The sequence below is a fragment of the Hyaena hyaena genome, unplaced genomic scaffold, assembly GCF_003009895.1.
Source record: "Hyaena hyaena isolate Hyena2069 unplaced genomic scaffold, ASM300989v1 scaffold_579, whole genome shotgun sequence".
In the NCBI taxonomy this organism is placed as follows: domain Eukaryota; kingdom Metazoa; phylum Chordata; class Mammalia; order Carnivora; family Hyaenidae; genus Hyaena; species Hyaena hyaena.
The window spans coordinates 847489-871732 of NW_024081207.1; the positions used below are offsets into that span (position 1 = coordinate 847489).

Genomic DNA, 24244 nt, shown 5'->3' on the forward strand with positions numbered 1-24244 from the left:
CTGGGCAGGTGATTGGCGGAAAATGACTTCCTAGCAACCAGCCCCGCCCCTGCTGCTGGGCCCGGAGACTGGGACCGGTCTCGCGCGCCTTTCCTAAAGGCTTCCCTGCAGGTCTCTGAGAATATACCTTCACAGAGGTTGGAAAGTGCTCCGAGGTGGCATCCCAACACAGAGTGAGGGAACCGGGCTCGTTGGTCCGACAGGCTTTGACCTTCTGAAAAACAAGAATAAAAGTAGTGGTGCGGGTAAGACAGTGGATCAGGCACGGCTTGGCCACCTGAAGCCGACAGAACAAGTAAGGACCGGTTGCGACACGAGGAAGAAGGCCCCTCGCCCAAGCCCGGCACTGTCTTTCACCGGTTTTCCCGTTCCCTAGCTGGGTAAAAGGCGACTCCTTGCATCTCTTCCCGCGGGGGGCCGGGAACTGGGCAGTGATGGCTGAGGTGAAGGTGAAGGTTCAGCCGCCCGACGCGGATCCCGTCGAAATAGAAAACAGGTAAACCAGCGAGTGAGGCTCCTTCCTCGCTCTGGAGCCCCCCCCTCAGGCGGCCAGCCGTTTGGGCAGGCGGACCCCTTCTACGGGGACCCTTGGTAGATAACCGCGTGCGCAGGAAGGGGATCGTGGGACTTGGAGCCTCCTTCCCATCCGCAGACTTCGTAAAAAGTTCTGGGCGAGTTTGACAGTTTGCAACTTTAGGTATCTGATCATTCCCCGGTGCTGTTCGGAAAGTTGTGTTGATGTGGTGATCGACGCCCAGCGAGGACTTGGCGTTTTTCTCGTAGTACTTGTGGATACATACGCTGATCCAGGATCGCACTTGTCACTAAGGGAGCACAACGTTTGGGCAAAGTTAGGGTGCATTTTGGATTTTTGAAGCAACATTAAGACAAATGGTTTCAGTACAGTATTTAAGTCAAGATTTTAGGTCACCTAAAGCGTCTCCTAATTTTATATTTTTAGTTTTGAAGATCTTGACTTTCTCAAACTTAATGAAAACACGTATGATGATCCTATGACAAGGTGGACAGTTGGGTTGATTTTTGTTTGGTGTGAATAATTCAAGAGAAGGCCGAGTTGTGGTTAATTGGCATAACAAATTTTGTCTTCCCACTGGTCGTATCAGATTTGCCTCGTTGGAGACTATGACTGCCCAACGCACTGCATATTAACTTTGTCATAGTTGTTCTGCCTGAGAAAATTGAAGCCTCAGCTTTAACATATTTTATGTGTGTTTTCATTTGACTTTTGTTCTAACTTAAAGTTAATATTAGTGAGGAAAAGAGACAATCTCTTAAATAATAGTAATAATGTAAACGTGTACTTTATCTTGCTCAATTTCCAACATGCTTTGATTCACAACCGTCATAGAAACCTAGATCATCTGCCAAATGAAAAAAAAATTACAGTTTCAAACTATTCTGCTTGTATTTTTCTCCCACTGCCTCTTGAAATAGGTCAAAACATGAAAAATATCATCATTGCCTTTGTTCCTAGGATTATAGAATTATGCCACCAGTTCCCTCATGGAATCACAGACCAAGTAATTCAGAATGAAATGCCTCATATAGAAGCCCAGCAGCGGGCAGTGGCCATCAATAGACTGCTGTCCATGGTAAGGCAAATTCAACTAGTTGATGTAATTATTTATGTGTTATGACTGTCATTACTTCCTGTTATGTAGATGTGAAACCATTCGAAAGTGTGTTAGGTTAAGACACCAGACCAGGAAACAGCTCAGACTACCTGAACTGAGGAAAGAAGAAATAAAGAAATAATTACACATCCTTTTGCAAGTTGAATGAAATATATTCTGTGTTAACTGTTGTCTTTGTTAACCTAATTGTCGTTGTGGTACACAGGGCACATAGGCCTAGTCTGCTCTCACCTTCTGTTTGCTTCCTGCTGTTGGTGTTGGGCCATTCTCTATGAAATATGCCCTGTCTGGTTTTTCTGCAGGTTATCACAGAGTTGGTTCCTTAAGGTTTCGGTGTCCAGTCTCACTCGTCACTCTCACTCCTCACTCTGAGCATTTCAGTGGGCAGGACTGAGTCCAGTCACACTGCAGTGGGGTTTTTCAAAGAAGCCCTTCTACCTGCTCTTACCCCTTCTCTTCTCCTGGGAATGTCCTAAAACACCCCACCTAATGTCCCAAAACACCCCAGCTTGGGGCGCCCATCCTCTAAATCTGCCTATCTCTCCTTCCATTTCTCCATTATCAAAACTCCCATGTCTTGAAAGCATTTCAGTTTGGTTGTAGTAGAAATTGAGTAAAAGATTTCTACACTAAGGACCCATATGGAAATTTGAGGACAGATGAACGTTCTATTAAATCACCATCTTCAATGGCTGGAAGACTTTTTCTAGAAAGTGCCAGATAGTATGCATTGTAGGCTTTGCGGGCCATGTGGTTTCTGTCATAACTACTCAACTCTTCAGGGAAGTAGCCATGAACCATTCATAAACACATGAGCATGGCTGCATTCCAGTAAAACCTTATTTATAAAAATGAGCAGTGGGCCAGGTTGCTCACCCCTGTCTTAGTTCTGGTGATTTCTGATCAGTTCACCATGGTGAAGGACTCAGCTCCAGAGGGATAGTGAAAGGATGCTGAAGGTTGTAGCAATGGAGACTGTTTTTGTCTTCTGACTATTCTTTCAGCCCTTTGTGTTGTCTGAAAACCCTCAGTACCTGCCTCTCTGTCTCCATCTTTGCAGCCCCATCTACTGCCAGGCCTGTGGTCTATAGGTTGTGAGCAGTGGTGGAGCCAGGATGTCTTAAGGGAATAATTATTAGCAAATCACAAAGGATTACTGATTTTAGCTCATAAACACTCTCAGATTTGTTCCCTCATTTCCATTCCTGCATGTCCTGCATATGTCAGGTTCTTGGCTTCTTCCTGGGCTATGACAGTATATTCTAACTGGCTCTCCTGGCTCCATCTGCCTCAGTACAGCCAGCCTGATTTTTCTTTTTTTTAAGTAGGCTTCCCACCCTGCACAGAGCCCAACACAGGGCTTGAACTCAACACCCTGAGATCAAGACCTTAACTAAGATCAAGATGCTTAACTGACCAAGACACCCAGGCACCCCTTGATCTGTCTTTAATACAGATCTGACCAAGTCATTTGTGACCCACAATCCTCTCAACACTACAGATTCAAGTCCACACTCCTGGGTTCACCACACCAAGCCCCTACCTTCTTCACCCACTCTGCCTCAAAAGTTAGGTTTCAGGGGAACAGATTATTTTTGGTTCCCTGCCACATCATGCCTCAGGTCCATCGTCTTCACTGGTTAGAAGGCCCTTCTTCCCTTTCTTCACAGACTAACTCCTCATTCTCCTTCAAGACTCAGCTCTGCTATTGTCTCCCAGAAAGCTTCCCTGAAACCACCCCTCCCACCCCAGGTTGGACCAAAGCTGCTTCTCTGAGCATCCTTTCCACCCTTAACTTACCTCTGTGTTGACGCCAATGAGATAGTATTGACATTAGCTGTGTGATTCTCTTTAGAATTCATGTTTGTCCCCTCAGACATGTATCACAGTATGAGTTTTCAGGAAATGTTCAGAGGCTGAATTAAACCTCCAAATGGAACTTTCTGGTTCGATTTTGCTATTTAATGGGGTTCAGGGAGGGAGGTTATTGCTTTTCATCTGTATGTAAACCTGTTTCCAAGTCATGTGTCATCCCAGTCTTAATGTAGAGATGGGGCCTCTCCTGGCCATGGATTCCCCAGACTGCCATAAGTCCAATGATCTGGCCTTCTGTGTGCTCCAAAGTTCACACCCAAGGCATTTCAAAAGCATGTCAGACATGCTTTACTTTTGATTTGTTCTATAAAACCAAAACTATTGTATCTTTTATTCATTGGTTGACCTTTCTAATTTTCATATAATACAATAGAAATCACACAGATCAATAAATGTCACTATTTATTTTATAAATTCTAATCATCATGCTATAGATTATGCATGTTAGCCTTTATTTGAACTTTTTAGTTATATAAATTATTTGTTTATGTTTATATTATACATACTCATTGAATTTATTTGAATTTGAATAGGGATTTTTATTTATTATTCTAAAGCTGCTTGTTTAAAATTCTTTATGCATTGCTCATATAAACAAGCCAGGACACCGGCATATAAGAAATTGTTAGGTGTTAATAATTTGGAAAATGATGACATAAAGCACTAAGTTTTTAAAAATATATTACATGTGATTTGTAAGCAAAGACTGAAGTCTCGAGTGAGGAACTAACAAATAACTGTAAGGCAGGATGTTTTGGCTTGTGTAAAATTTTAAAGAATACATTAACATTTGTGGTTGACTTAGGGGTACCTGGGTGGCTCAGTCTGTTGGGCGTCCAACTTTGTCTCAGGTCATGATCTCATGGCTCATGGGTTCAAGCCCCGCATTGGGCTCTGTGCTGACAGCTCACCTGGAGCCTGCTTCAGATTCTGTGTGTCCCTCTTTCTCTGCCCCCCCCCCCACACTCTGTCTCTCCCTCAAGAATAAATAAACATTTAAAAAAAATTTTTTTAAAAACATTTGTGGCTGATTTAAAATAGCTCCAAAATAATTCATTGTTATTTTCTGTTAAAAAAAACTTTAGGGCCAGTTGGATCTCTTAAGGAGCAATACAGGCCTTCTGTATAGAATAAAGGATTCTCAGAATGCTGGGTAAGCACCCAATTTTTTATTTTTAGAAACTTTAATTTTTACAAACATAATCTATGTGTTGGGGGGAAAAGTCAATATAGAATTGCATAATGTAAATCTGTCCTGCATACCATTCCTGCCTCTTATCATGAGTTCCATTTCTCAGATAACTGCTCTTAATAAATTGGTATATGTCCTTTCTTGTAGGTATATATATAAATATATAGAAATGATTATATATTTATATACTATATATATAATCTCTTTTCTTTTTTTTTCTTTTTTTTTTTTTTTTTTAACAAAAATGGGATCATGCTATCCATACTGTTTTGCAACTTGTTTTTTTCACTTACTATATCTTGGACATCTTTTCATTCTGGTACATACAGCCCTGTCTCATTCTTTTTAAGGTAAGCCCTTCTTTTGGTAAATAAGTCAATGTGATGACCTTGTCCGCTAATTCATTAAAGTAGTTATGTAGATAATTAGATCGTACTGTATCTCTTTGCCTTTTTAATTCTACTTTGTTCCCCTGCAGTAAAATGAAAGGATCAGATAACCAAGAAAAACTAGTATATCAAATCATAGAGGATGCAGGAAATAAAGGTAAGCATGTGAAGTAGCAGGAAAAAACTTCCTATCTTTGTCTTTAGGACCAGGAATAGGGAATGAGATCTGGCTTCCCAACGTATAGATCTATGTATAGAGAATGCTGCCGTGTATGTTAAAAGAAGAGGACACATGACCTAAACATGTAACGTGCATGCTGTTTTTGTTTGTTTTTCATTCTCACTCTAAACTTTGGAGCCTATGTTTCTTCATCTTCATCTTATATGTAAATTATGAATAATAATATCTCTCTGGTTTTTGGAAAAACCAGAGGGATGTCTGGTGCAGTGTGGCAGTGCTGACCAAGGTCTCTCAGCAACTATTAGATTGCTCTCTATCCCCCTTATAGAATTATATCTAAACTGCTATAATTACAGTTTAGGATTTATTTGAGTCACTGATATTAGTTTCAACAATATATCAACCATGATATAATTTGAATATCATTCTTACATTTATTAGGAGTTCAATTAATATTTTAAAAATAGACTTATGAAAAAAGCCATTCTCTATTTTAAAAAATTCTTCCTATCTCATTATGCCCCTGTACTGGGAAGAAAATAGGGCAACATGTTTTATAGAAAATTCCATATACAACCCTTCTTTAATAGAGAAACCGGGGCAGCAGGGTGGCTGAGTCAGTTAAGTGTCCAACTTTGGCTCAGGTCATGATCTCGTGGTTTGTGGGTTCGAGCCCCATGTCAGGCTCTGGGCTGACAGTGCAGAGCCTGCCTGGGATCCTCTGTCTCCCTCTCTCTCCATTCCTAACCACCCCACCCCCCAAAAAAATAAATAAGCATTTTAAGAAAGAGAGAAACCATAGCTTCCTGCACAGGGCTTTTGGTGACTGTGAGAACCACAATCTTCCATTTTCCATCTCCTAAATATAGCTTTGTATAAGTAATGGGTATACAGGCACAAAGATGCTTACATAAACCATTTTTTGCTCTCTGTTGACAGTGGCAACTGACCTTGGCCCAAACTTAAGTTACAATCTAAATAAAATCTAAAGTAGGGGTGCCTGGATGACTTAGTCGGTTAAGCATCTGACTCTTGATTTTGGCTCAGGTCATGATCCCAGGGTTGTTGAATCAAGCCCCAAATTGGGCTCTGTGCGGACAGCACAGAGCCTCCTTGGGATCCTCTCCCTAACCCCTCCCCTCTCTCTCTCTTTCTGCCCCCTCTCAAAAAATAATAAATAAACTTTAAAAAAATACAAATCTAAGGTAAAAATAGTGCTGTCTCTCAAAAAATAATAAATAAACTTTAAAAAATACAAATCTAAGGTAAAAATAGTAGGAAACAGAAGTTGGGATGCAAGAAGGGACGAAAGAGACAATGTAAGTTAATTCAGTAATATTCAAGACTTTTCTTGTATTAAAAAATATCCTTTTCACGTGGTTTTAAAAAGGTGCCACACTAGGATTCCAAGAAATTTCTGGTTAGAGGATACAGCACTTAACTTACCGTTTTATATATTTTTATTATGCTATCTAAGATTCTTACCTCTAAGTCACTGTTTTCTCTATAGCTGTGCTCTAGGAATATATGCACATACACATATTTTGCTAGTTTTGGCAGGAGATGTAGCAGAAGGACTGTAAACACACATCCTGTGGTGTTGAACTCGTTTTACTTTACTTTCTTACAGGAATATGGAGCAGAGATATCCGATACAAAAGTAACTTGCCATTAACGGAAATTAACAAAATTCTAAAGAATTTGGAAAGTAAAAAGCTTATCAAAGCTGTTAAGTCTGTGGCAGTGAGTAGTTTTCTCTTTTCTTACCCCACATGTTCCCCGTATTTGTTTTGAAGCACGTTTCAAGATTTTAATTGTTCTTTAAGCTGCATCATGATTTAAAACTACTGGTCAAAAAGATTTCTAATAATTTAGCTCAAGTTGGATTGATTTGGAGATGTTGCCTAGATTTATCACTGCCTAATTAACTCTTTGTGTCTCACCCACTGTTAAAGCTAAAATTCACTTTACTTTCTTCAGTAAAGAATTTTTGGAGTCATGAGCATATTTACTGGATTTTCAGTGTGTGAGATAACCCACTTCATCCTGGCATCTTAGATTACTCATTCAGCAAATATCCGTGGTGTGTTTACTCTGTGCCAGGCACTTCTGTGAGGCTTGAGATACAGGAATAAACAAGTCAGGGAAAGATCTCCGCCCTGTCTGTTCCAGTATGTGGGATTTCTCCTCCTCATCCCACCCCAGCCCTATTACCTCGTCCGGGGCCTTCCACTCCAGAGCTGGCTGCATCAGGGACGCCAGCTGCTGACCGCACTGACTTAGGTAGAAGAGCCACGATTCCCCCTAAAGTTTGCTTGAACACGGATTTCAGCAAATAAGAATTCAAAGTTCATCAGAGATTTTATTTATCAAATGGCATTTTTCCCTTACCAATCCCTAACTTAGAACATTATCTCTCTTCTACATTTTTAATGGATAATTTCAAATTTTTACAGAAGTAGAGACAATAATACAAGTCCCTACATACTGATCACCTACCTTCACTTTGCCAATCTTTCTTCTCCACCTTTATTTTTAATAACAGCTTTATTGAGATAAAATTAACATGCCATAAAATTAATCTGTTTAAAATGTACAATTTGGCAGTTTTTAGTGTATTCCCAAAGTTGTGCAGCCATCACACTGTTGTAATTTAAGGACATTTTCATCACCCATGAAATAGGACCTCACTAGCAGTCAGTCCCCTGCCTCCCTGCCCATAGGCCTTGACAACTACTAATGTAGTTTCTGTCTCTATAGATGTGCCTATTCTGGACATTTTAGATACGTATTTCATACAGTATGTGGTCTTTTGCATCGGGCTTCTTTCATTTACACAATGTTTTCAAGGTTTCAAACTGCAGTAGTATTGGATTGTAACCCAAACTATAAACTAAATCTTCATGAGTCCATACTGTTATAAAAGTTTAAATAAATAAGTGACTGATCTCCCCATGAGTGGAGAGAAGCAGAATAGACAAACTTGTGCAGAAGAGTTCCAGGTGATTTAGGTAGACACTCTGCCCTCAAGGAGGTAGAATGTAACTCCCTCTCCTTTTTTTTTTTTAATAGTTTATTGTCAAGTTGGTTTCCATATAACACCCAGTGCTCATCCCCACAAATGCCCTCCTCCATGCCCATCACCCCCTTCCCCACCCCCCACCAACAAACCTCAGTTTGTTCTCAGCATTCAAGAGTCTCTCATGGTTTGCCTCCCTCCCTCTACCCAACTATTTTTCCCCTTCTCTGGCTTCGTCCTCCGTTAACTTCCTCCTAATCCACTTATATGTGCAAACACATGGTATCTGTCCTTCTCTGCCTGACTTATTTCGCTCAGCATAACACCCTCAAGTTCCATCCATGTCGCTACACATGGCCAGATTTCATTCTTTCTCATTGCCATGTAGTATTCCGTTGTGTAGATAAACCACATCTTCTTGATCCATTCATCCGTTGATGGACACTTAGGCTCTTTCCATGTTTTGGCTATTGTGGAGAGTGCTGCTATGAACATGGGGGTCCATGTGTCCCTATGCATCAGCACTCCTGTATCCCTTGGGTAAATTCCTAGCAGTGCTATTGCTGAGTCATAGGGGAGTAACTCCCCCTCCTTAAGTGTGGGCTCTGCATATTGTTATCCTTCCAAACGTGGCAAGGCTAGGGAAGAAAGTAAGTTTACAGTGGAGAAAATGGAGAAACACTACCTCAAGCTATACAATCAAGGTTAACATCAACACTGAGAAGTCCTAGTGATGGTAATCAGTCATCACTTGGTGATGATTGAGTACCCTTGATGGGATGTGGTGAGAAGGGGACTTCCTCTGTGGTCTTTTCCCCAGTCTAGTCCTGAGAAAAACATGAGACAAACCCCAGTCAAGGGGCATCTTACAGAATACCTGACCAGTAATTTTCAGGACTGGCAAGTTCTCAAAAGCAACTAAAGTCTTAGAAGCTGTCACAACCAGAAGGTGCCGAGGAAACATGACCAGTAAATATAGTGCGGTATCCTGAGTAGGTTCTTGACCCAGAAAAGGGACATTAGGGGAAAACTAAGGAAATTTCAGTATAGACTTTAGGTAATAATGATGTATCTATTGCTTTATTAATTGTAATAAATATACCCTACTAATGTGTAAGATGTTAATAAGAGGGAAAACTGAGCACAAGGTAAATATACCATCTTTATAATAATTGTGTAAATCTATAACTGCTCTAAAATACAAAGATTTGAGTTGTTTTTTTTAAATCTTAGTTTCGGAAGACTTTTTTTTTTTTTTTTTTTTTTTACAAATAGTTTATTGTCAAGTTGGTTTCCATATAATACCAGAAGACTTATTTATCTTAACAACCACATCTGCTGTGCATGTTTTTTCCTAGGCCTCAAAAAAGAAAGTATATATGCTCTATAACCTGCAACCAGACCGGTCTGTGACTGGTGGAGCCTGGTACAGTGATCAGGATTTTGAATCAGAATTTGTAGAGGTGCTTAACCAACAGTGTTTTAAATTTCTACAAAGCAAGGTGAGATATAACTGAGGACACATCACTGCAATTTTTTTTAAAAAGCTTATATCGTAAATGTTCAAGTTGGTAATTTTTATTAAACAGTATATTCTGTTGATTTTAACACTATATAAATTGTATTCAGAAAACACTAGTGTTCTTGCTGAGATTTGTGTTTCTACCCTTATAGGCAGAAACAGCACGAGAAAGCAAACAGAATCCAATGATACAACGGAATAGTTCATTTGCCTCATCACATGAAGTATGGAAGTACATCTGTGAATTGGGTATCAGTAAGGTGAGAGTGTGGGTTTTTAATTTTCATCTTATTTTTTATTTAAAAAAAGTTTTCTTAGGGGCGCCTGGGTGGCTCAGTCAGTTAAGCCTCCGACTTCGGCTTAGGTCATGATCTCACAGTCTGTGGGTTCGAGCCCTGCATTGGGTTCTGCTGACAGCTCAGAGCCTGGAGCCTGCTTCACATTCTGTGTCTCCCTCTCTCTCTCTGCCCCTCCCCTGCTCATTCTCTGTCTCTCTCTCAAAGACATTAAAAAAAATTTTTTTCTTAATGTTTATTTGTGAGAGAGACACAGATTGTGAGTCAGGGAGGAGTTGAGAAAAAGGAAGACACAGAATCGAAAGCAGGCTCCAGGCTCTTAGCTTTCAGCACAGAGCCCAATGCAGGGCTCAAACTGCTGAGCCATGAGATCTTGACCTGAGACAAAGTTAGAAACTCAACCGACTGAGCCACCTAGGCAACCCTTCATTTAATTTTTTAAAGATACTCTTTATCACAGGGGTATGGTTTACAATGTATTCTAAACATATTTGACCCAGACCCTTTTTCAGGTGATACCTGTGAATACTTTGCGACCCAGACCCTTTTTCAGGTGATACCTGTGAATACTTTGCAGAATCCACTTTGAGAAAGCACTGTCCTAAGCCATTAAGACAAAGGTCACCGTCCTGCCATCAGGCACTGTGTAGTCTGTATGTACTTAAGCTTAGCATATAGAGCAGCAGCATAGCCTGGCAGTGCACTGCACTCCCAGAATTCAAAAGTCTGTTCTGACAAGATCTTGACTTTCTCAGGGACATTTCAACATAGGTGCCAGACCTCAGTCATCATAGGAGTTGTCGTTTATTGGTATTGTCCCACTTGTAAGAGGCGAGTAGTATCATCAGCATATTCTTTTGAAGACCTGTACGTAAAGACACAGTGCTGGATGCTTTTCATAATCAGAGAAGAAACTGAAATGGCCATCTGGACAAGTCGTTTTCATTTCCTAGACTCCAGATTTTTCATTTAATTTTTTTTAATGTTTATTTCTTTTTGAGAGAGTGTGAGTGGGGAAGGGTCAGAGAGAGAAGTACAGAATCCAAAGCAGGGTCCAGGCTCTGAGTTGTAAGCACAGAGCTCCATATGGGGCTTAAACTCACAAACTATGAGATCATGACCTGAACCAAAGTCAGATGCTTAACAGACTGAGCCATCCAGGTACCCACAGATTTCTCATTTATAAGAAACTAAGAATTTGGACTATTTGGTATGTAAAATAACTTTCTGCTTGAACATTTTATAAATCCCCATCAAGTTCTTGCTAAGGAAATTGTTACTTTATAAGACTTCCAGATTTTACGTAAGAGGGTAGAAACATAGAAAGTATCAAATTCGGCATGGGGTTAGAGTTCTGTCCCTAGCATTTCAGTGCTTTGTGCGAACTTGGGCTGTTTTTCAGCTCTGTGCTTTAAATTACCCATCAGCACAATGCTTCCGCATTCCTGGTGGAACTGCAACCCTTTACCCTTTACTCTCCAGTAGGATGTCTTCTTGTGCTTTCTGTGTCCTTTCTAATGTATCTCCTTTTCAGGTAGAATTGTCCATGGAGGACATTGAAACTATCTTAAATACACTCATTTATGATGGGAAAGTGGAGATGACTATCATTGCTGCAAAAGAAGGCACAGTTGGCAGTGTGGATGGACACATGAAACTGTATAGAGCAGTTAATCCGATCATCCCGCCCACGGGTTTGGTCCGGGCCCCCTGTGGACTCTGCCCAGTGAGTTCAAGTGGCTTCACTTCACACCTGACTGTCACCAAGTGCAGTTGCCACATAACATACCAGCAAGCACACCGCAGTTTTCAACAGCTGCTCAAACCTCCATGTAAACCTTGATAACAGGCCTTTGATGAACAAGCCATTGCTTTACATTCCTTTTTAGAATAACCGGGTTAGGGAAATTTGTATTTTTCTGCCTTTGGCCCTAAAAGGGACAGTTTTTAACGAGGGCTAATCATTTAACCTAAGTAGGGAGGAAAATAGGATTTGTTGAGAACGCTCCACAGGCCAGGCACGTTCTTAAAGATTTTTGTGGCGTCATTTAATCCTCCTCCTGTCCCTTGGAGCTAGTGGTGTTATTTCTGCATAAGCATGAAGCTAGTAAGGAAGATATACACCTTAGAAGTAACAACCAGGATTCAAAGCCAGAGATGTTCTTCTCCGGCAGCATGGCCCAGCACTCTTCGTGCATCCATTCTCACATACTTTATGCTTGCCGGCCGTGTGCCGCAGGCCCTGTCCCAGCCCTTATAGCTGCTGGTATAGGTTTTATTTCATTCATTACACTGGCCGTTGTCTGTATGCCTAAGCTATCTGTATGCTGGTTTCAACTCCTAGGGAAAAAAGCAAGCATACTGGGAATTCTGTTTAGCACCCTTCACAAAAAAGAATGAAGCTACACATGAAACATTTGCTTAGTCAAACATACGTACAGATCTGCTTTCCTGTATTCCTTTTACCTGCTGATAGCCTTTAGCCCAGTGGGCAGATGAACATGTCATCTTACTGCTACAGCGAAAGGTCTTTTGTTAACTAACTTTACAGTCACACAGCAGGTCCTTAAATACAGTCCTAGTCTCCTTCAGTTTCAAAGTTTCACTTTTAATACTGCTTTAGAAAATGGTTGGGTCATAGATGCTTTAACAGAAAGTACAGTTGTAGTTGACACTTAAGGCTTTACCTATAATGTAGTAATTTTTAAACTCTCATTTGATTGTAAACTTTTTTCTTTTTTAAAGGTTTTTGATGACTGCCATGAAGGTGGTGAGATTTCACCATCGAACTGTATTTATATGACAGAGTGGCTCGAATTCTAAGAGAGCTAGGAAATTTACTGACATTTCGCAAATGAAGTTACTTTGAGAGCAAATAATTTATTCATGATGGAACATCAAAAACCCTTGAAAGCAAACTTCACAATAACGGATAGACCAGCTGCTATGAAAAAATATTTTTTATCTATGAAGACTAAATTTATATTGGTAGAGTAGCCAATGGAATATGAAGCAGGTAAGATTAATACTGAAATCCATTCTTCAGTAAATACTTAGAACTTCTGGAAGACCACCTCCTTAAACCTTCAAGACTTTTGATGGTTCGTGGAAAAAGAAGCCAAAAATTCCATATTTGCCAAATACTATAATGGCTAGACCTTAAAAATGCCCCTTTTCAAGTTAGTTACTAAAGTCTTCATTGGAAATTTTTTATATTTAGTTCACTATTGCCATTTGTTTTCTCTTTCCTCGGTGGTTTCATTGAGAAGGAATTAAAAGTGGTGGGGCAGGAATAGCACTTAGGGAAGAGTAGGGAAGACAGAGTGGAACATCCCTTTTCCACACTATTAATTCTTTATGTTAGAAATTCTATTTCAGAGAATTATGCATTGGACTTACCTCAAATGCAAATGATGACTATTATCAAGGATTTTCAGTGCATAGTTATGATTATTCTCATTCTAAAGAGAACATTTTCACTAGTCCTTTGTTAAAGGCTTCTAAGTTTCACTCTGTGGTTCAACTGTATTATTTGCTAGAATTGTCCCATAATCCATTGCCCTCCATTTATACTTCATTGTGAGCAGGGTACTATTCTTTTCTTGTCCTGTTTTAGATTTGTTTCCTTATTCTCTTCTAAAGTCATGCTGTAATTGGTCTAAACTAAGCAGAAAGTTATTATAATTGTTCTCAGTTCTAATAGTACTTCCAGTCCTAATCATTAACCATAGTAGGTTATTTGGTGTACTATTGCACAGAAGCTAGCTTTTTAGGATCTCAGCTGTTGTATTTTCATTTTGTACTCCACTTAATGATTTCTGTGTCCAAGCCAAAAGTATGGGACCAAGGGAAAGGAATTCAAGGTCAGCCATTCCTGATGCCAGAGTTCAACCACCAGTTTGGAGATACTACCAATTTGGAGATACTCCAAGTGAGCAGCCATCAGAAGGGTAATTTTGAGATAAATGGGATCAATAAAATGAAATTGAGCTCAGTAATTGAACCAGATGGAGTCTGTGGCCAGCTCTATAAAATAGCATACATTGACTCTAGCACTTTGAAACAAGGATCATTTAGAAGATATGGAAAAATCTAGGAGCCTGAAACTACACAAGGTTTCTCTTCCACCCCCAAGGAAAGCTAGAATAGTAAGAATATTACCTGTCCTTGGAACCTGGCCTGTCACAGAGGCGCTAGTCTGATTTAATAAGAAAACTGAACTTGGGGGAGAGGTAGATGTGGGGGGAAGAAAGCAGTTCATGTATTAACTACAGATTTTGTATTATGTCTTGATAGCCAAAGATTGATTTTTGAAGCTTACAATCAAAGGCTACAATGGAAGTTCATTGACTCACCAGAATAAAGAGACCCTTTAAATGCTTTTCCCATAGTATGTCTTTCATTTTGAATATTAACTGAAGGAGAAAAGAGACAATAGTTTAAAAATACAGCACCTCTGACTAATATATAGTTAAATGGATATTTACCCACCAAAAGTAAACTTTGACCAAAACAAATTATGGGGCTCTAGACTCATAACACACACACACACCACACACACCACACAACACACAAAAATGTGGTGAACTCCTAATCCTTACACTTGATTTCCATTGAGTATAAGGTATTTTGGTCACCTGAGAATAGATAAGCCCTGGAGTCTGTCAGGGCCCTTCTGCTCTGCTTACTAATGACAATAGGAAGTCAAACAATCCTGAGAGACCATGATTCAGTGGTTTCAATAGATAGTTTATGTGGCATTCTTCTAGTGAAATTCCTGAGCTTAGTTTGGTAAAGAGTAGATTTTATGAGCTATGATTTTTATGGTGATCAGCTGAGTAAAAACTAGTCAAACAAGTAATTTCAAGTTGAGTGACTTTTACTTTGAACTTTTACTCATTACTAGATGGTGGGTAAGGGAAGAATAAAAATACATGCCCTAGATTATTGCTGTCCAACAGAATGTTTTATAGTGATGACAGTATTCCATATCTGCTGTTCAGTAAAAGTAGCCACTAGTCACTTCATGACTGTGAAGACTTGAATGAAGAACTGAATTTTTAATTTATAGCTACCTGTGGTTACTGGCTACCATATTATATAGCACAATCCTTATATACAGGTCTATGTTAATTATAGGAATGAAGAATTTCAAAATTATTTCTCAATTGTATGTATTTGTTGTTTTTCTGTGGAGAAAGAGGACAATAAAATATTTTAACTTATTTGTAGTATAACTGTAATTTTTTGAAAAAAGACTTCAGAAAACAAGGCTGAAAGTAAGTAGAACAATTACTAATTCAAAGTAATTCAAATAGAATTAAAGTTTGGTTATAGGCTTGGTCAAATCAAACGTTTTTAAGAAAATTATTACTCAATTTATCTAATTTGCTTCTCACTAACATGTCAAATGAGTTGTTTTAAACATAGTCATTTAATTATAAAAGTAATTATATATGTTCACTATAACAAACTCAATAACCCCCAGGTGTACAAAATAAAAAGAGACTTCCTTCATACTGTACCTAAAATTCCCACTCCTGAAAGGTAACTGCTATTAAAAGTTTAGAGTCTTTCCTTTCTTTCTTTGAGCACATTTAGAAGCCAAGACCTTTCAGGTTAAAATGATGGCTTTGAATCTCCTTTATATATATATATAGTAAGGAAATTCATATTTTTGCAGCAAGCATCAGATTCTGTAACATTAAGTATGAAGTCACTGGAAATTGTTTTGAGTCAATACTTAGGGATCATAACAGCCAAAAAATGTTGGGAAAGGGAAAACACTTTTTTTTTTAAGGAGTATCATCAGAAGAAAAGTCGTGGAATGATGCTTGAAAGCAAGCTAAAGGAACATGGAATTTAAAAGGTAGAACTCTTTACAGAACAAAATTTGAAGTATGGAAAGATGACTTTTAAAAATTTTTAACAAAATTTATATTATTCCCATGGTTTCATCCTTTGACATGAAGTTTCTCAGGCTTACAGAGAATTATTTAAAGCACCTGGCTAAGGTAATCCTAATGGCAGAAGTCACAAATGGGTGGCTTGGGCTTTGCATGTCTTGCAGTGTTTGTAAATTTTTTATTTACACTGTCATTGCCAACTTCTGTAATCCATATGTACAAGTATTGGGGATAATTCATATACATATGAACCATGTATATAAACATATATGGTCCCTAGATATGAAAACCACTACATGAAGTTTTTCCCTCGAAAAATCAGAAAATTGGCAACAACCTGCCACCTTCCCAGATGACAACAATTTAGACAGCGCACAAGTTCCCTGTGCTGTCCTAATCCCTACCACACATCTGGTTGGCTATGCTGACATGTTTGTACAGGCTGGGCTTCTGTTCCCTGCCGGATCCAGCATACCCCTGACTCGTAGATCTGTATGTATCCCTCTCCCTCAACATGCTTGAAGGGAGGGCAGGGGCCAAAGATGAAAGCCCTAGTCTGGGTTTACTGTCTTGGGCCAGCCCCAAACAGCTACAATCTTGAGCTCTAATCCACCACTCTGGACCTTTAGTATTTTCTTCACCCCACCCTGCCAACTAGAAAAAGGTTCATTTCGAAGAGGAGTACAACTCCTACAACATACACAAAACTAGTTTTAATCTGGACTGGGAATCAGGAAAGCTGGATTCCACTCCTGTCTTACTGACTTTGTACAGATAAAGGTGGTTAAACTGTCCTTATGTCCCTAATCAAATGGGAAAAATACTTTAGTTCATGGCAGTTTGTGAGATAGAGATCCAATGGAAAATGGAAATGCTGTTTGTAACTTAGTTTGAATATTGAAACTGTGTTTTTTTTCAGAACTTTGATCTGTTTAATGTGTCCACTAATCATCTGATAATAGATGATTTTTATCTATTAATAACCTGATCATTGCTCTACCCCTATATTGGAATGCAAAGTAGCAGAAGTGATCCTGTCTATGCTGGTACTTTCAGCATAGACTTTACCACACTGATCAGTTCGTGAAACTCCGTGTTCTGAAAGTGGCCACGGTCAGTGAATCTGAACAATTTCGCTTCCAACCTGTCAGCCACTTCTTGCTGTTCCTTCCAGGGAAGGAAAGGATCATCAGTGGAGCCAAATTGCACAATGTGAGGGCAGTTGGCTTTGATCTTCTCCCACTGCCAGGGACGGTTGAAGTATCCTATGGGGAAAAAAATAATATATATATATGCCTATATATAGCCTATTATATATAGGATAATTCCCATTCTAGCCATGGTAAAATATGTAGCAAAAACCATAGCAGACACACAGAATCTGAGCCTGTGAGTTAGAAGTTCATTAGTTCTCAAATCTGTAGGGCTTAATACCATAGCTATTTGTGAAGAGTATGTGGCTCAGATAAAAATCAGGCCTCTAGCGTTCAATGCATTAGAGTGTAGTCTGTTACATCTCAAAGGGTCTAATTTGTAAAGAAGAAGGATGGCAATTTTTCTCATCTGTTACTAAAGGGTTTTTTTAGCCTATTCCAAAGCCAGTGCTGTTTAACTTGAACATGTAGTCCTGTGACTAAAGGAAGGGCTTTTCTGAATCGGTTTCTGCCTTCAAACTTACCACTGGCACGCTCATTTTCATCCCCCAAGTCAGAGGTGTATGCAGACACTAACACAATAGCATATACTTGGTGTGTTTCTGCATACCTGGAGAAAGAGAAATGATGTCAGCTAATACTTAATGTTACAACTGATTGCCAAAAAAATTTTTTTAAAACACACATGAAAATTCATTTGATTTAGCTTACAGAAAGCAGGTGCTACATGCTGTTAAGGTTAATATTTTAAAAAGTAAGGAAACTACAAAACTCCAAGCCCAGTGGTTAATAATTTATCCTTGGCTACTTGATGAGTTTCTACTTATTTTTCAAGGTAGTCCAAACCTCTTTGGTCATCCTTTCAAAAAAACAAAGTGGGGGCACCTCGGTGTTTAAGTTGGTTGAGTGTCCAACTTCAGCTCAGGTCATGATTTCACGGTTCATGAGTTTGAGCCCCACGTCAGGCTTGCTGCTGTCAGACTGTCAGTGCCGAGTCTGCTTCAGATCCTGTCCCCCTCTTTCTGCCCCTCTCCCGCTTGTGCTCTCCCCAAAAAAATAAATGTATATTTTTTAAGTGTAGTCATTCTCTTTGATGTGCTTATTAACCTACCTTCAGTATGCATCAGCACTGCTTGGTTGGTTAACATGTAGATTCAGTCCCAGAGCGTCTGACTGAGAGTTGGTACGAGGCCCAAGGATCTGCATATTAAGGCATGTCACCTCCCCCAGCCCAGATGACTAATACAGGTGATCTGTGAACCATATTTTAAGAAATACTATACCATAGTGGAAATGTACCTCTTTTGTTGCACATTCCACATTGCATCGTATTACTTTTTGTGTTGTATTCTATCTCCCCCAATAAACCATCAGCTCCTTAAGAGCAAGTGTGAGCCTTCTTGATTTTTGTGACCCTGGTGCCTAGTATAGTGCCCAGCAGACACTCGGCAAAGGCTAGGCTAGGGAAAGATGTGGAATAGTAATAGTTTCAAGGGGCCTTTGTGCCAGGAAAAATTTAGGGTTGGTATTTTGTTTTGCAGTCTAAACTTTTTGCCCAACCATTTGTTTTGAAAAATTTCAAACCTACAGGAAAGTTGAACAACAAGCACCTAGATTCATTAATTTTACATTTCACACATAAATACATCAAATGTGTCCCCTAAGAACAAGGTATTCTCTTATATATCCACAATGCCATTATTGTACCCAGTACATTTGACATTGAGATAGTAATACTATGTGTATTCATTTTTTCCCCAGTCATACCAAAGATGTTCTTTAAAACTGCTTTGCTTTTTTTTTTTTAATAGTTTATTTATTTATTTTAAGATAGAGAAAGAGCATGCGTATGCACCCAGGAGAGGGACAGAAAGGGAAAGAGAGAGAATCCCAAGCAGGCTCTGCACTGTTAGCGCAGAGCCTGATACGGGGCTTGAACTCACAAACTGAGATTACCACCTGAGTCTAAATCAACAACTGAGTCACCCAAGCACCCCAAAACTGCTTTTCAATCCTAGATACGGTCAAAGATCATGCGTTGCGTTTGTTTTTCATAACTCTTTAGTTACTTTTTTTTTTAATATTTTTAAAAATTTATTTCTAGGAGAGAGAGAGAGACAGCGTGAGCAGGGGAGGGTCAGAGAGAGAGGGAGACACAGACTCCGAAACAGGCTCCAGGCTCTGAGCTGGCAGTCAGCACAGAGCCCGACGCGGGGCTCGAACCCACGAACCACAAGATCATGACCTAAGCGAAAGACAGTGGCTTAAGCCACCCAGACGCCCCTTTAGTCACTTTAAAAAAAAATTTTTTTAAGATTTTTAATGTTTGTTTATTTTTGAGAGAGACAGAGCACGAGCAGAGGAGGGGCAGAGAGGGAAGGAGACGTAGAATCTGAAGCAGGTTCCAGGCTCTGAGCTGTCAGCCCACAGCCCAACACGGGGCTCAAACTCACGAACTGCAAGATCATGACCTGAGCCGAAGTCAGATGCTTAACTGACTGAGCCACCCAGGCACCCCTAAACTTTTTGTTTTAAATGACATTGATATTCTTTAAGAGTTTAAGCCAAGTGTTTTGTATATCACCCCTAATTGAGTTTGTCTGTTTCCTCATGATTAAACAGAGGTTAAACATTTTTGGCAAGAACACTACACAGGCAATGTGTCCTTCCCACTCTATCACATCAGAGACACACAATGCCAGTGTCCCTTTATTGGTGAGATTAAGTTTGATTACTTAAGGTGATATCAGATATCCATTGTAAAGACACAATTGTCCCCTTTGTGATTAGTAAGTAATCTGCAGGGTGGTCCTCTGTGGCTCTATCAATATTCTTTTCCCCTACAATCTTATACTGCATACTGGCATGTACTTTCTCCTTGCCTACCTTTACTTTAGATGTTAATTTTTAGGTTGTAGACAATCTGCAGTAAGTTTTGTATGTATGTATGTGTGTGTGTGTGTGTGTGTGTATTATTTTATTTTTAAGAGAAAAACAGAGCACAAGCAGGGGAAGAGCAGAGAGAGAGGGAGACACATAATCCGAAGCAGGCTCCAGGGTCCGAGCTGTCAGCACAGACAGAGCCTGACAAGCAGGGCTTGAACCCACAAACGTTGAGATTATGACCTGAGCCGAAGTCAGACGCTTAACCAACTTGAGCCACCCAGGCACCCCAGGTATTTTTTTAAAGTTTATTTATTTATTTTGAGAGAGAGAGAAAGAGCATGAACAGGGGAGAGGCAGAGAGAGAGGATCCCAAGCAGGCACCGCCCTGCCAGCACAAAGCCCAATGTGGGGCTCGAACCCATTAACTGTGACATCATGACCTAAGCCAAAAGAGTAAGACACCCAACCGACTGAGCCACCCAAGGTGCCCCAGTTACAAGGATCTTTAAAAGAAGGCACATCTTGATTAGCCAATAGCCTGAGAAAAATTCAGTAGGTCTTGAGCTGGTAAAGATTTCAGCATAAAGCAATTTCTTCATTTTCCAGACAATCTTTGGCAGCTTATTAACACTATGTACTGTAATTCTGCAGCTCCACATTGTGAAGCATTATTTCATAGCTTCAAATGATGGAAAAGTTATGGAATTTGGCAGGGTCCTCTGACATTCAACTCATATGCCATCCTGAGTGACTGCTTGGGACAAGAGGTTACACAAAAACCATATTCCTTCATCATCCAGCCTAGGAAATATGCAAGAAACCCAGCCCTAATATGCTTGTTCAGCCAGCTAAGTCCTATCCATTAGTTTCCTATAATCCTAAAGGGAGAGACATCATCTTATAACCAAGAATATCAGAGAAGCATCATGAATCTTAAGGACTGGGGGTTGCAGGGTGCTATGACAGCCTCTGCCCTCCAACAAATATTTATTGAGCACCTACCATATGCCAGACACTCATCTAGGCATTGAGGTCTCAATGTCAGAGTGAACAAAGTCCGACGCTCATGGAGCTTACATTTTTACTGGCCAGAGACAGGAAATAAACAGGACATCAGATGTCGAAAAGTGTAATAGATTAAAGAGGGATACCAAGATATAAAAGGGACAGGAGCCATTGTTTCACTGGGAGTGATTAGAGTAGGCCTTAGTGAAAAGAGACTTAAAGAAGAGAAAGCCATGCAAGTATCTAGGAACAGACTATGCCAGGTAGAACAGGGGCAAGCACAGGCATAAGGTAGGTGCATAGTTGGCAAGTTCAAGGAACTGCAGTGAAGTCTGTAAGCCAGCTGGAGCCCACCCAGGGTGATAATTCAACAGGGATCGCACCTCATGGCTGCAATGGCCCCAGAACTGTGGCCTATGATGATGGTCTTCTCATCACAGTGCAGCTCCGTCTCCATGAAGGGCAGCCAGATGCTCTCTCGAGCTGTAACTAAGTTTCAGGGTAAAGAAAAAGTGTCATTTGATAGGGACAGTCTTAGTCTAATGCCACCCCACCTTTCTAACAGAGGACTACTCAGCATTTCTCAACTTAAGGACTGCAGTACCACAAGGGAGATGGGGCTGTTTCAATAGAGCCAACAATTTATGTGTTGCTGTTTGAAAGACTCAAGTCCATAGTTTTGCTATAGATATATCCGTATAAATATAGACTTTATTTTTTACCTTGTTCTTATAAGAAAATACTAGGGAAATAATAAAAATATAATTCTGAAGCTTTGATGTAAACTTTCAAACTTAAGAAATAACTCTAGACAACAGTCTCAAGTTCACATGTATAACTATTCTTTCTTTCCTAAGAGGAAATTCCTGACACAAGTCATGGGCATAGTCAAAACAAAAGTGCAGTTTGAAATATTTGGATCTCATATAGGTGCTGTAGAGTTTTATCGTATCTCTGTCTCACATGAAACACTCATACATTTTGCCTGGAAATATCTGTTGAGTCTGGTGACTTATAGAAGGGAAAATCAAGTTGCTTGCAAAATTGAAAATTAAATTTTACCAAGCCCAGCTGCTTTTCTTGATCCTTACTAGAATTTTCTGCAGTGCTTTTTGGTTTACACCCTTTTCTCCAAACTACTTGCCATCATTCATTCTTAGGTATATATTCCCTTTGGCTTCTCTACTACGATATTCCTGTTCTCTACCAGGAAAATGGCAAGATCAGAACCCAACAAGATGAGACTACTTAAAAACACGTTTAAAACTTACTTGGGTCAGGCATGTTTTTAGCCAAACACTGGAAACCAGGTATCTATGACACGAGGGGAAAAAAAAGCTATAATAAAGAGCTTAATTATAACTAATACTTTGCTAATAAGAAATGAGACACCTGATATAATCTCTATCAATTCAGTAAGTCTTTGCTCATGTTATGAAATGAAGCGGGTTGGGTACCATTGGATTACATGTGAACAGACAACCCTCCTGATAAACTTCCATCTGTCTGTAGTTCTTACCTACCCAGCTCTGTACATATGTGCATGTGTACATCTCTGTTTATCACCGTAGGCATATATCTACAGAGGCATCATGAATAGAATGCATTCTAGATAAACGGACCTAGAGTCAAACAGACTGCGCACCAGGGAGTAGGTAAAACATGGTACAAAATGTAGTACAGAAAGTTAGAGATCCCACCCCCTGGACAGCTTCAGCCCTGCTGTTTTTGGTTTGTAGCTCTGGCCTTGGTTTTCAGCTACAACCCTAGAATGTTATTCTAGAAACATACTTTAGAGCTCTAGAGAATGGCAACCCAGAAAGCAGTCCTATTGACTGGTTATGGAAGAAGTTAAAAAAAAAAAAAATCAAGATGCACAACTACAGGTGGACACCAATTGTATAAAACTTAGAGAGAAGCCAAGTTAAATAAGATATTGTTCAAAGTATACACACACATTTGCAAAAGTATGTTCATTTTTAAAAGAGGAGCAAATGAAAAAAATTTCAGAATGGCAGGAAAATGCGATGGGGAGATATACATGTGGCTTCGAAGGTTTTGTTAATGTTGCAGATTTTAGTTTGGTTATGGAGCCTCAGGTATTCATTACATTATACTTCATAATTTACATATATGTTACATACATCTTTTTTCTATATTAAATATTATACATTGATTTTTTTTTTTTAATCTGAGGCAAGAAGCAGAGAAGATAGATGTACACTTATCTAGGAAGCCTCAAATCTGAACCAGCATTGGACGCAGGGAGATGGGGGTGCTCTAAGAGGTGATGCCTTGTACTCTAACCACTGAACCTTCAGAGAAGTCTTGCGGGCAGTTTTATCCACCAAAATTCTGACCACTAGTTTTAGAGTTTGAGACAGGGCAGCGGAGAGCAATGAAAACACACAGGGCTTAGCTGACGGGGAGGGGGTCTGGAGGCGAGGTGAACGCACACTCAAACTTCAGTCGGCTGTCCCCTCAAGGCTCCCAGCGCAGTCGGGCTTGTCGCTTACCTGCTCCAGCCCCTTCTTCACCCAGCCGTACCAGCCGTGGGTGGCCACATCCCCGCCTCCGTTCCCGGGAACAATAACTGCCTTGCTCGGGGAAGCCATGAGCGCAGAGGCGCCAGGGTCGACCAGCAGCAGGGCCTGCGGGGCCGGGAGCCCGCGGCTGCATCCGCTGAGGAGCCTGCACTGTGGCATTCTGGGAGTTGTGGTTCTGGGCTGCCCGCGGGCCGGCTCGTGGATTGTGGCCGCCCTTACCGCAGAAGATGGCCAAGGCAAACTTGCCAGTTTCCAGCAAATGTAAATCGCCTTTCACTTGCCTCTTGCTAGCGTTCTGGACCCCTCCGCGCTTTATTTGGGACAGACTGTGACAAGCCCAGAATATGTTTTCTCTTTACTAGAATTATGATATATTTTTATTGGAAAGTGTGGTGATCCATATATACAGAAATAACCTTTTTATGAGTTAAGAACTCCTGGAATTCATATTACTTTTTCTTCTGATTCAAAACATTTGTTGCTAGTACAATTGTCACTGTCAGCCCTGGTTGTTATTTTTCATTGCTTTCAATGCTGTCCTTTTAAAAGGTATCACCATTGGTGATGGCACATGGATAACAGTCACACTTGATGTGAGAAACACAGGCAGGAGAAAAA

At 40.1% G+C, this 24244-nt stretch overlaps 2 protein-coding genes across 5 annotated transcripts; one reads left to right on the forward strand and one right to left on the reverse strand.

Moving 5' to 3' along the window:
• The first annotated feature begins 136 nt into the window (after positions 1-136).
• On the forward strand, positions 137-14511 carry POLR3F (RNA polymerase III subunit F). 4 transcript variants are annotated; one of them, XM_039256493.1, is made up of 10 exons: positions 141-496; positions 1496-1613; positions 4616-4683; positions 5052-5072; positions 5201-5268; positions 6923-7035; positions 9670-9813; positions 9986-10093; positions 11664-11855; positions 12875-14511. In XM_039256493.1, exons 1-10 carry the CDS (start codon positions 435-437, stop codon positions 12950-12952), a joined length of 972 nt encoding a protein of 323 aa, XP_039112424.1. In that variant the 5' UTR covers positions 141-434; the 3' UTR covers positions 12953-14511. The 4 variants fall into 4 exon arrangements, with proteins under 4 accessions (XP_039112421.1, XP_039112422.1, XP_039112424.1 ...); XM_039256490.1 differs by lacking the exon at positions 12875-14511 and having other exon boundaries at positions 137-496; positions 11664-12204; XM_039256494.1 differs by lacking the exon at positions 5052-5072 and having other exon boundaries at positions 142-496.
• Positions 14512-14990: 479 nt separating this feature from the next.
• Positions 14991-23756, reverse strand: RBBP9 (RB binding protein 9, serine hydrolase). Its single transcript, XM_039256495.1, has 5 exons — positions 23597-23756; positions 22352-22394; positions 21464-21569; positions 17714-17799; positions 14991-17300 (listed from the first exon to the last, which is right to left on the reverse strand). Exons 1-5 carry the CDS (start codon positions 23693-23695, stop codon positions 17074-17076), a joined length of 561 nt encoding a protein of 186 aa, XP_039112426.1. The 5' UTR covers positions 23696-23756; the 3' UTR covers positions 14991-17073.
• Between the last annotated feature and the right edge of the window lie 488 nt (positions 23757-24244).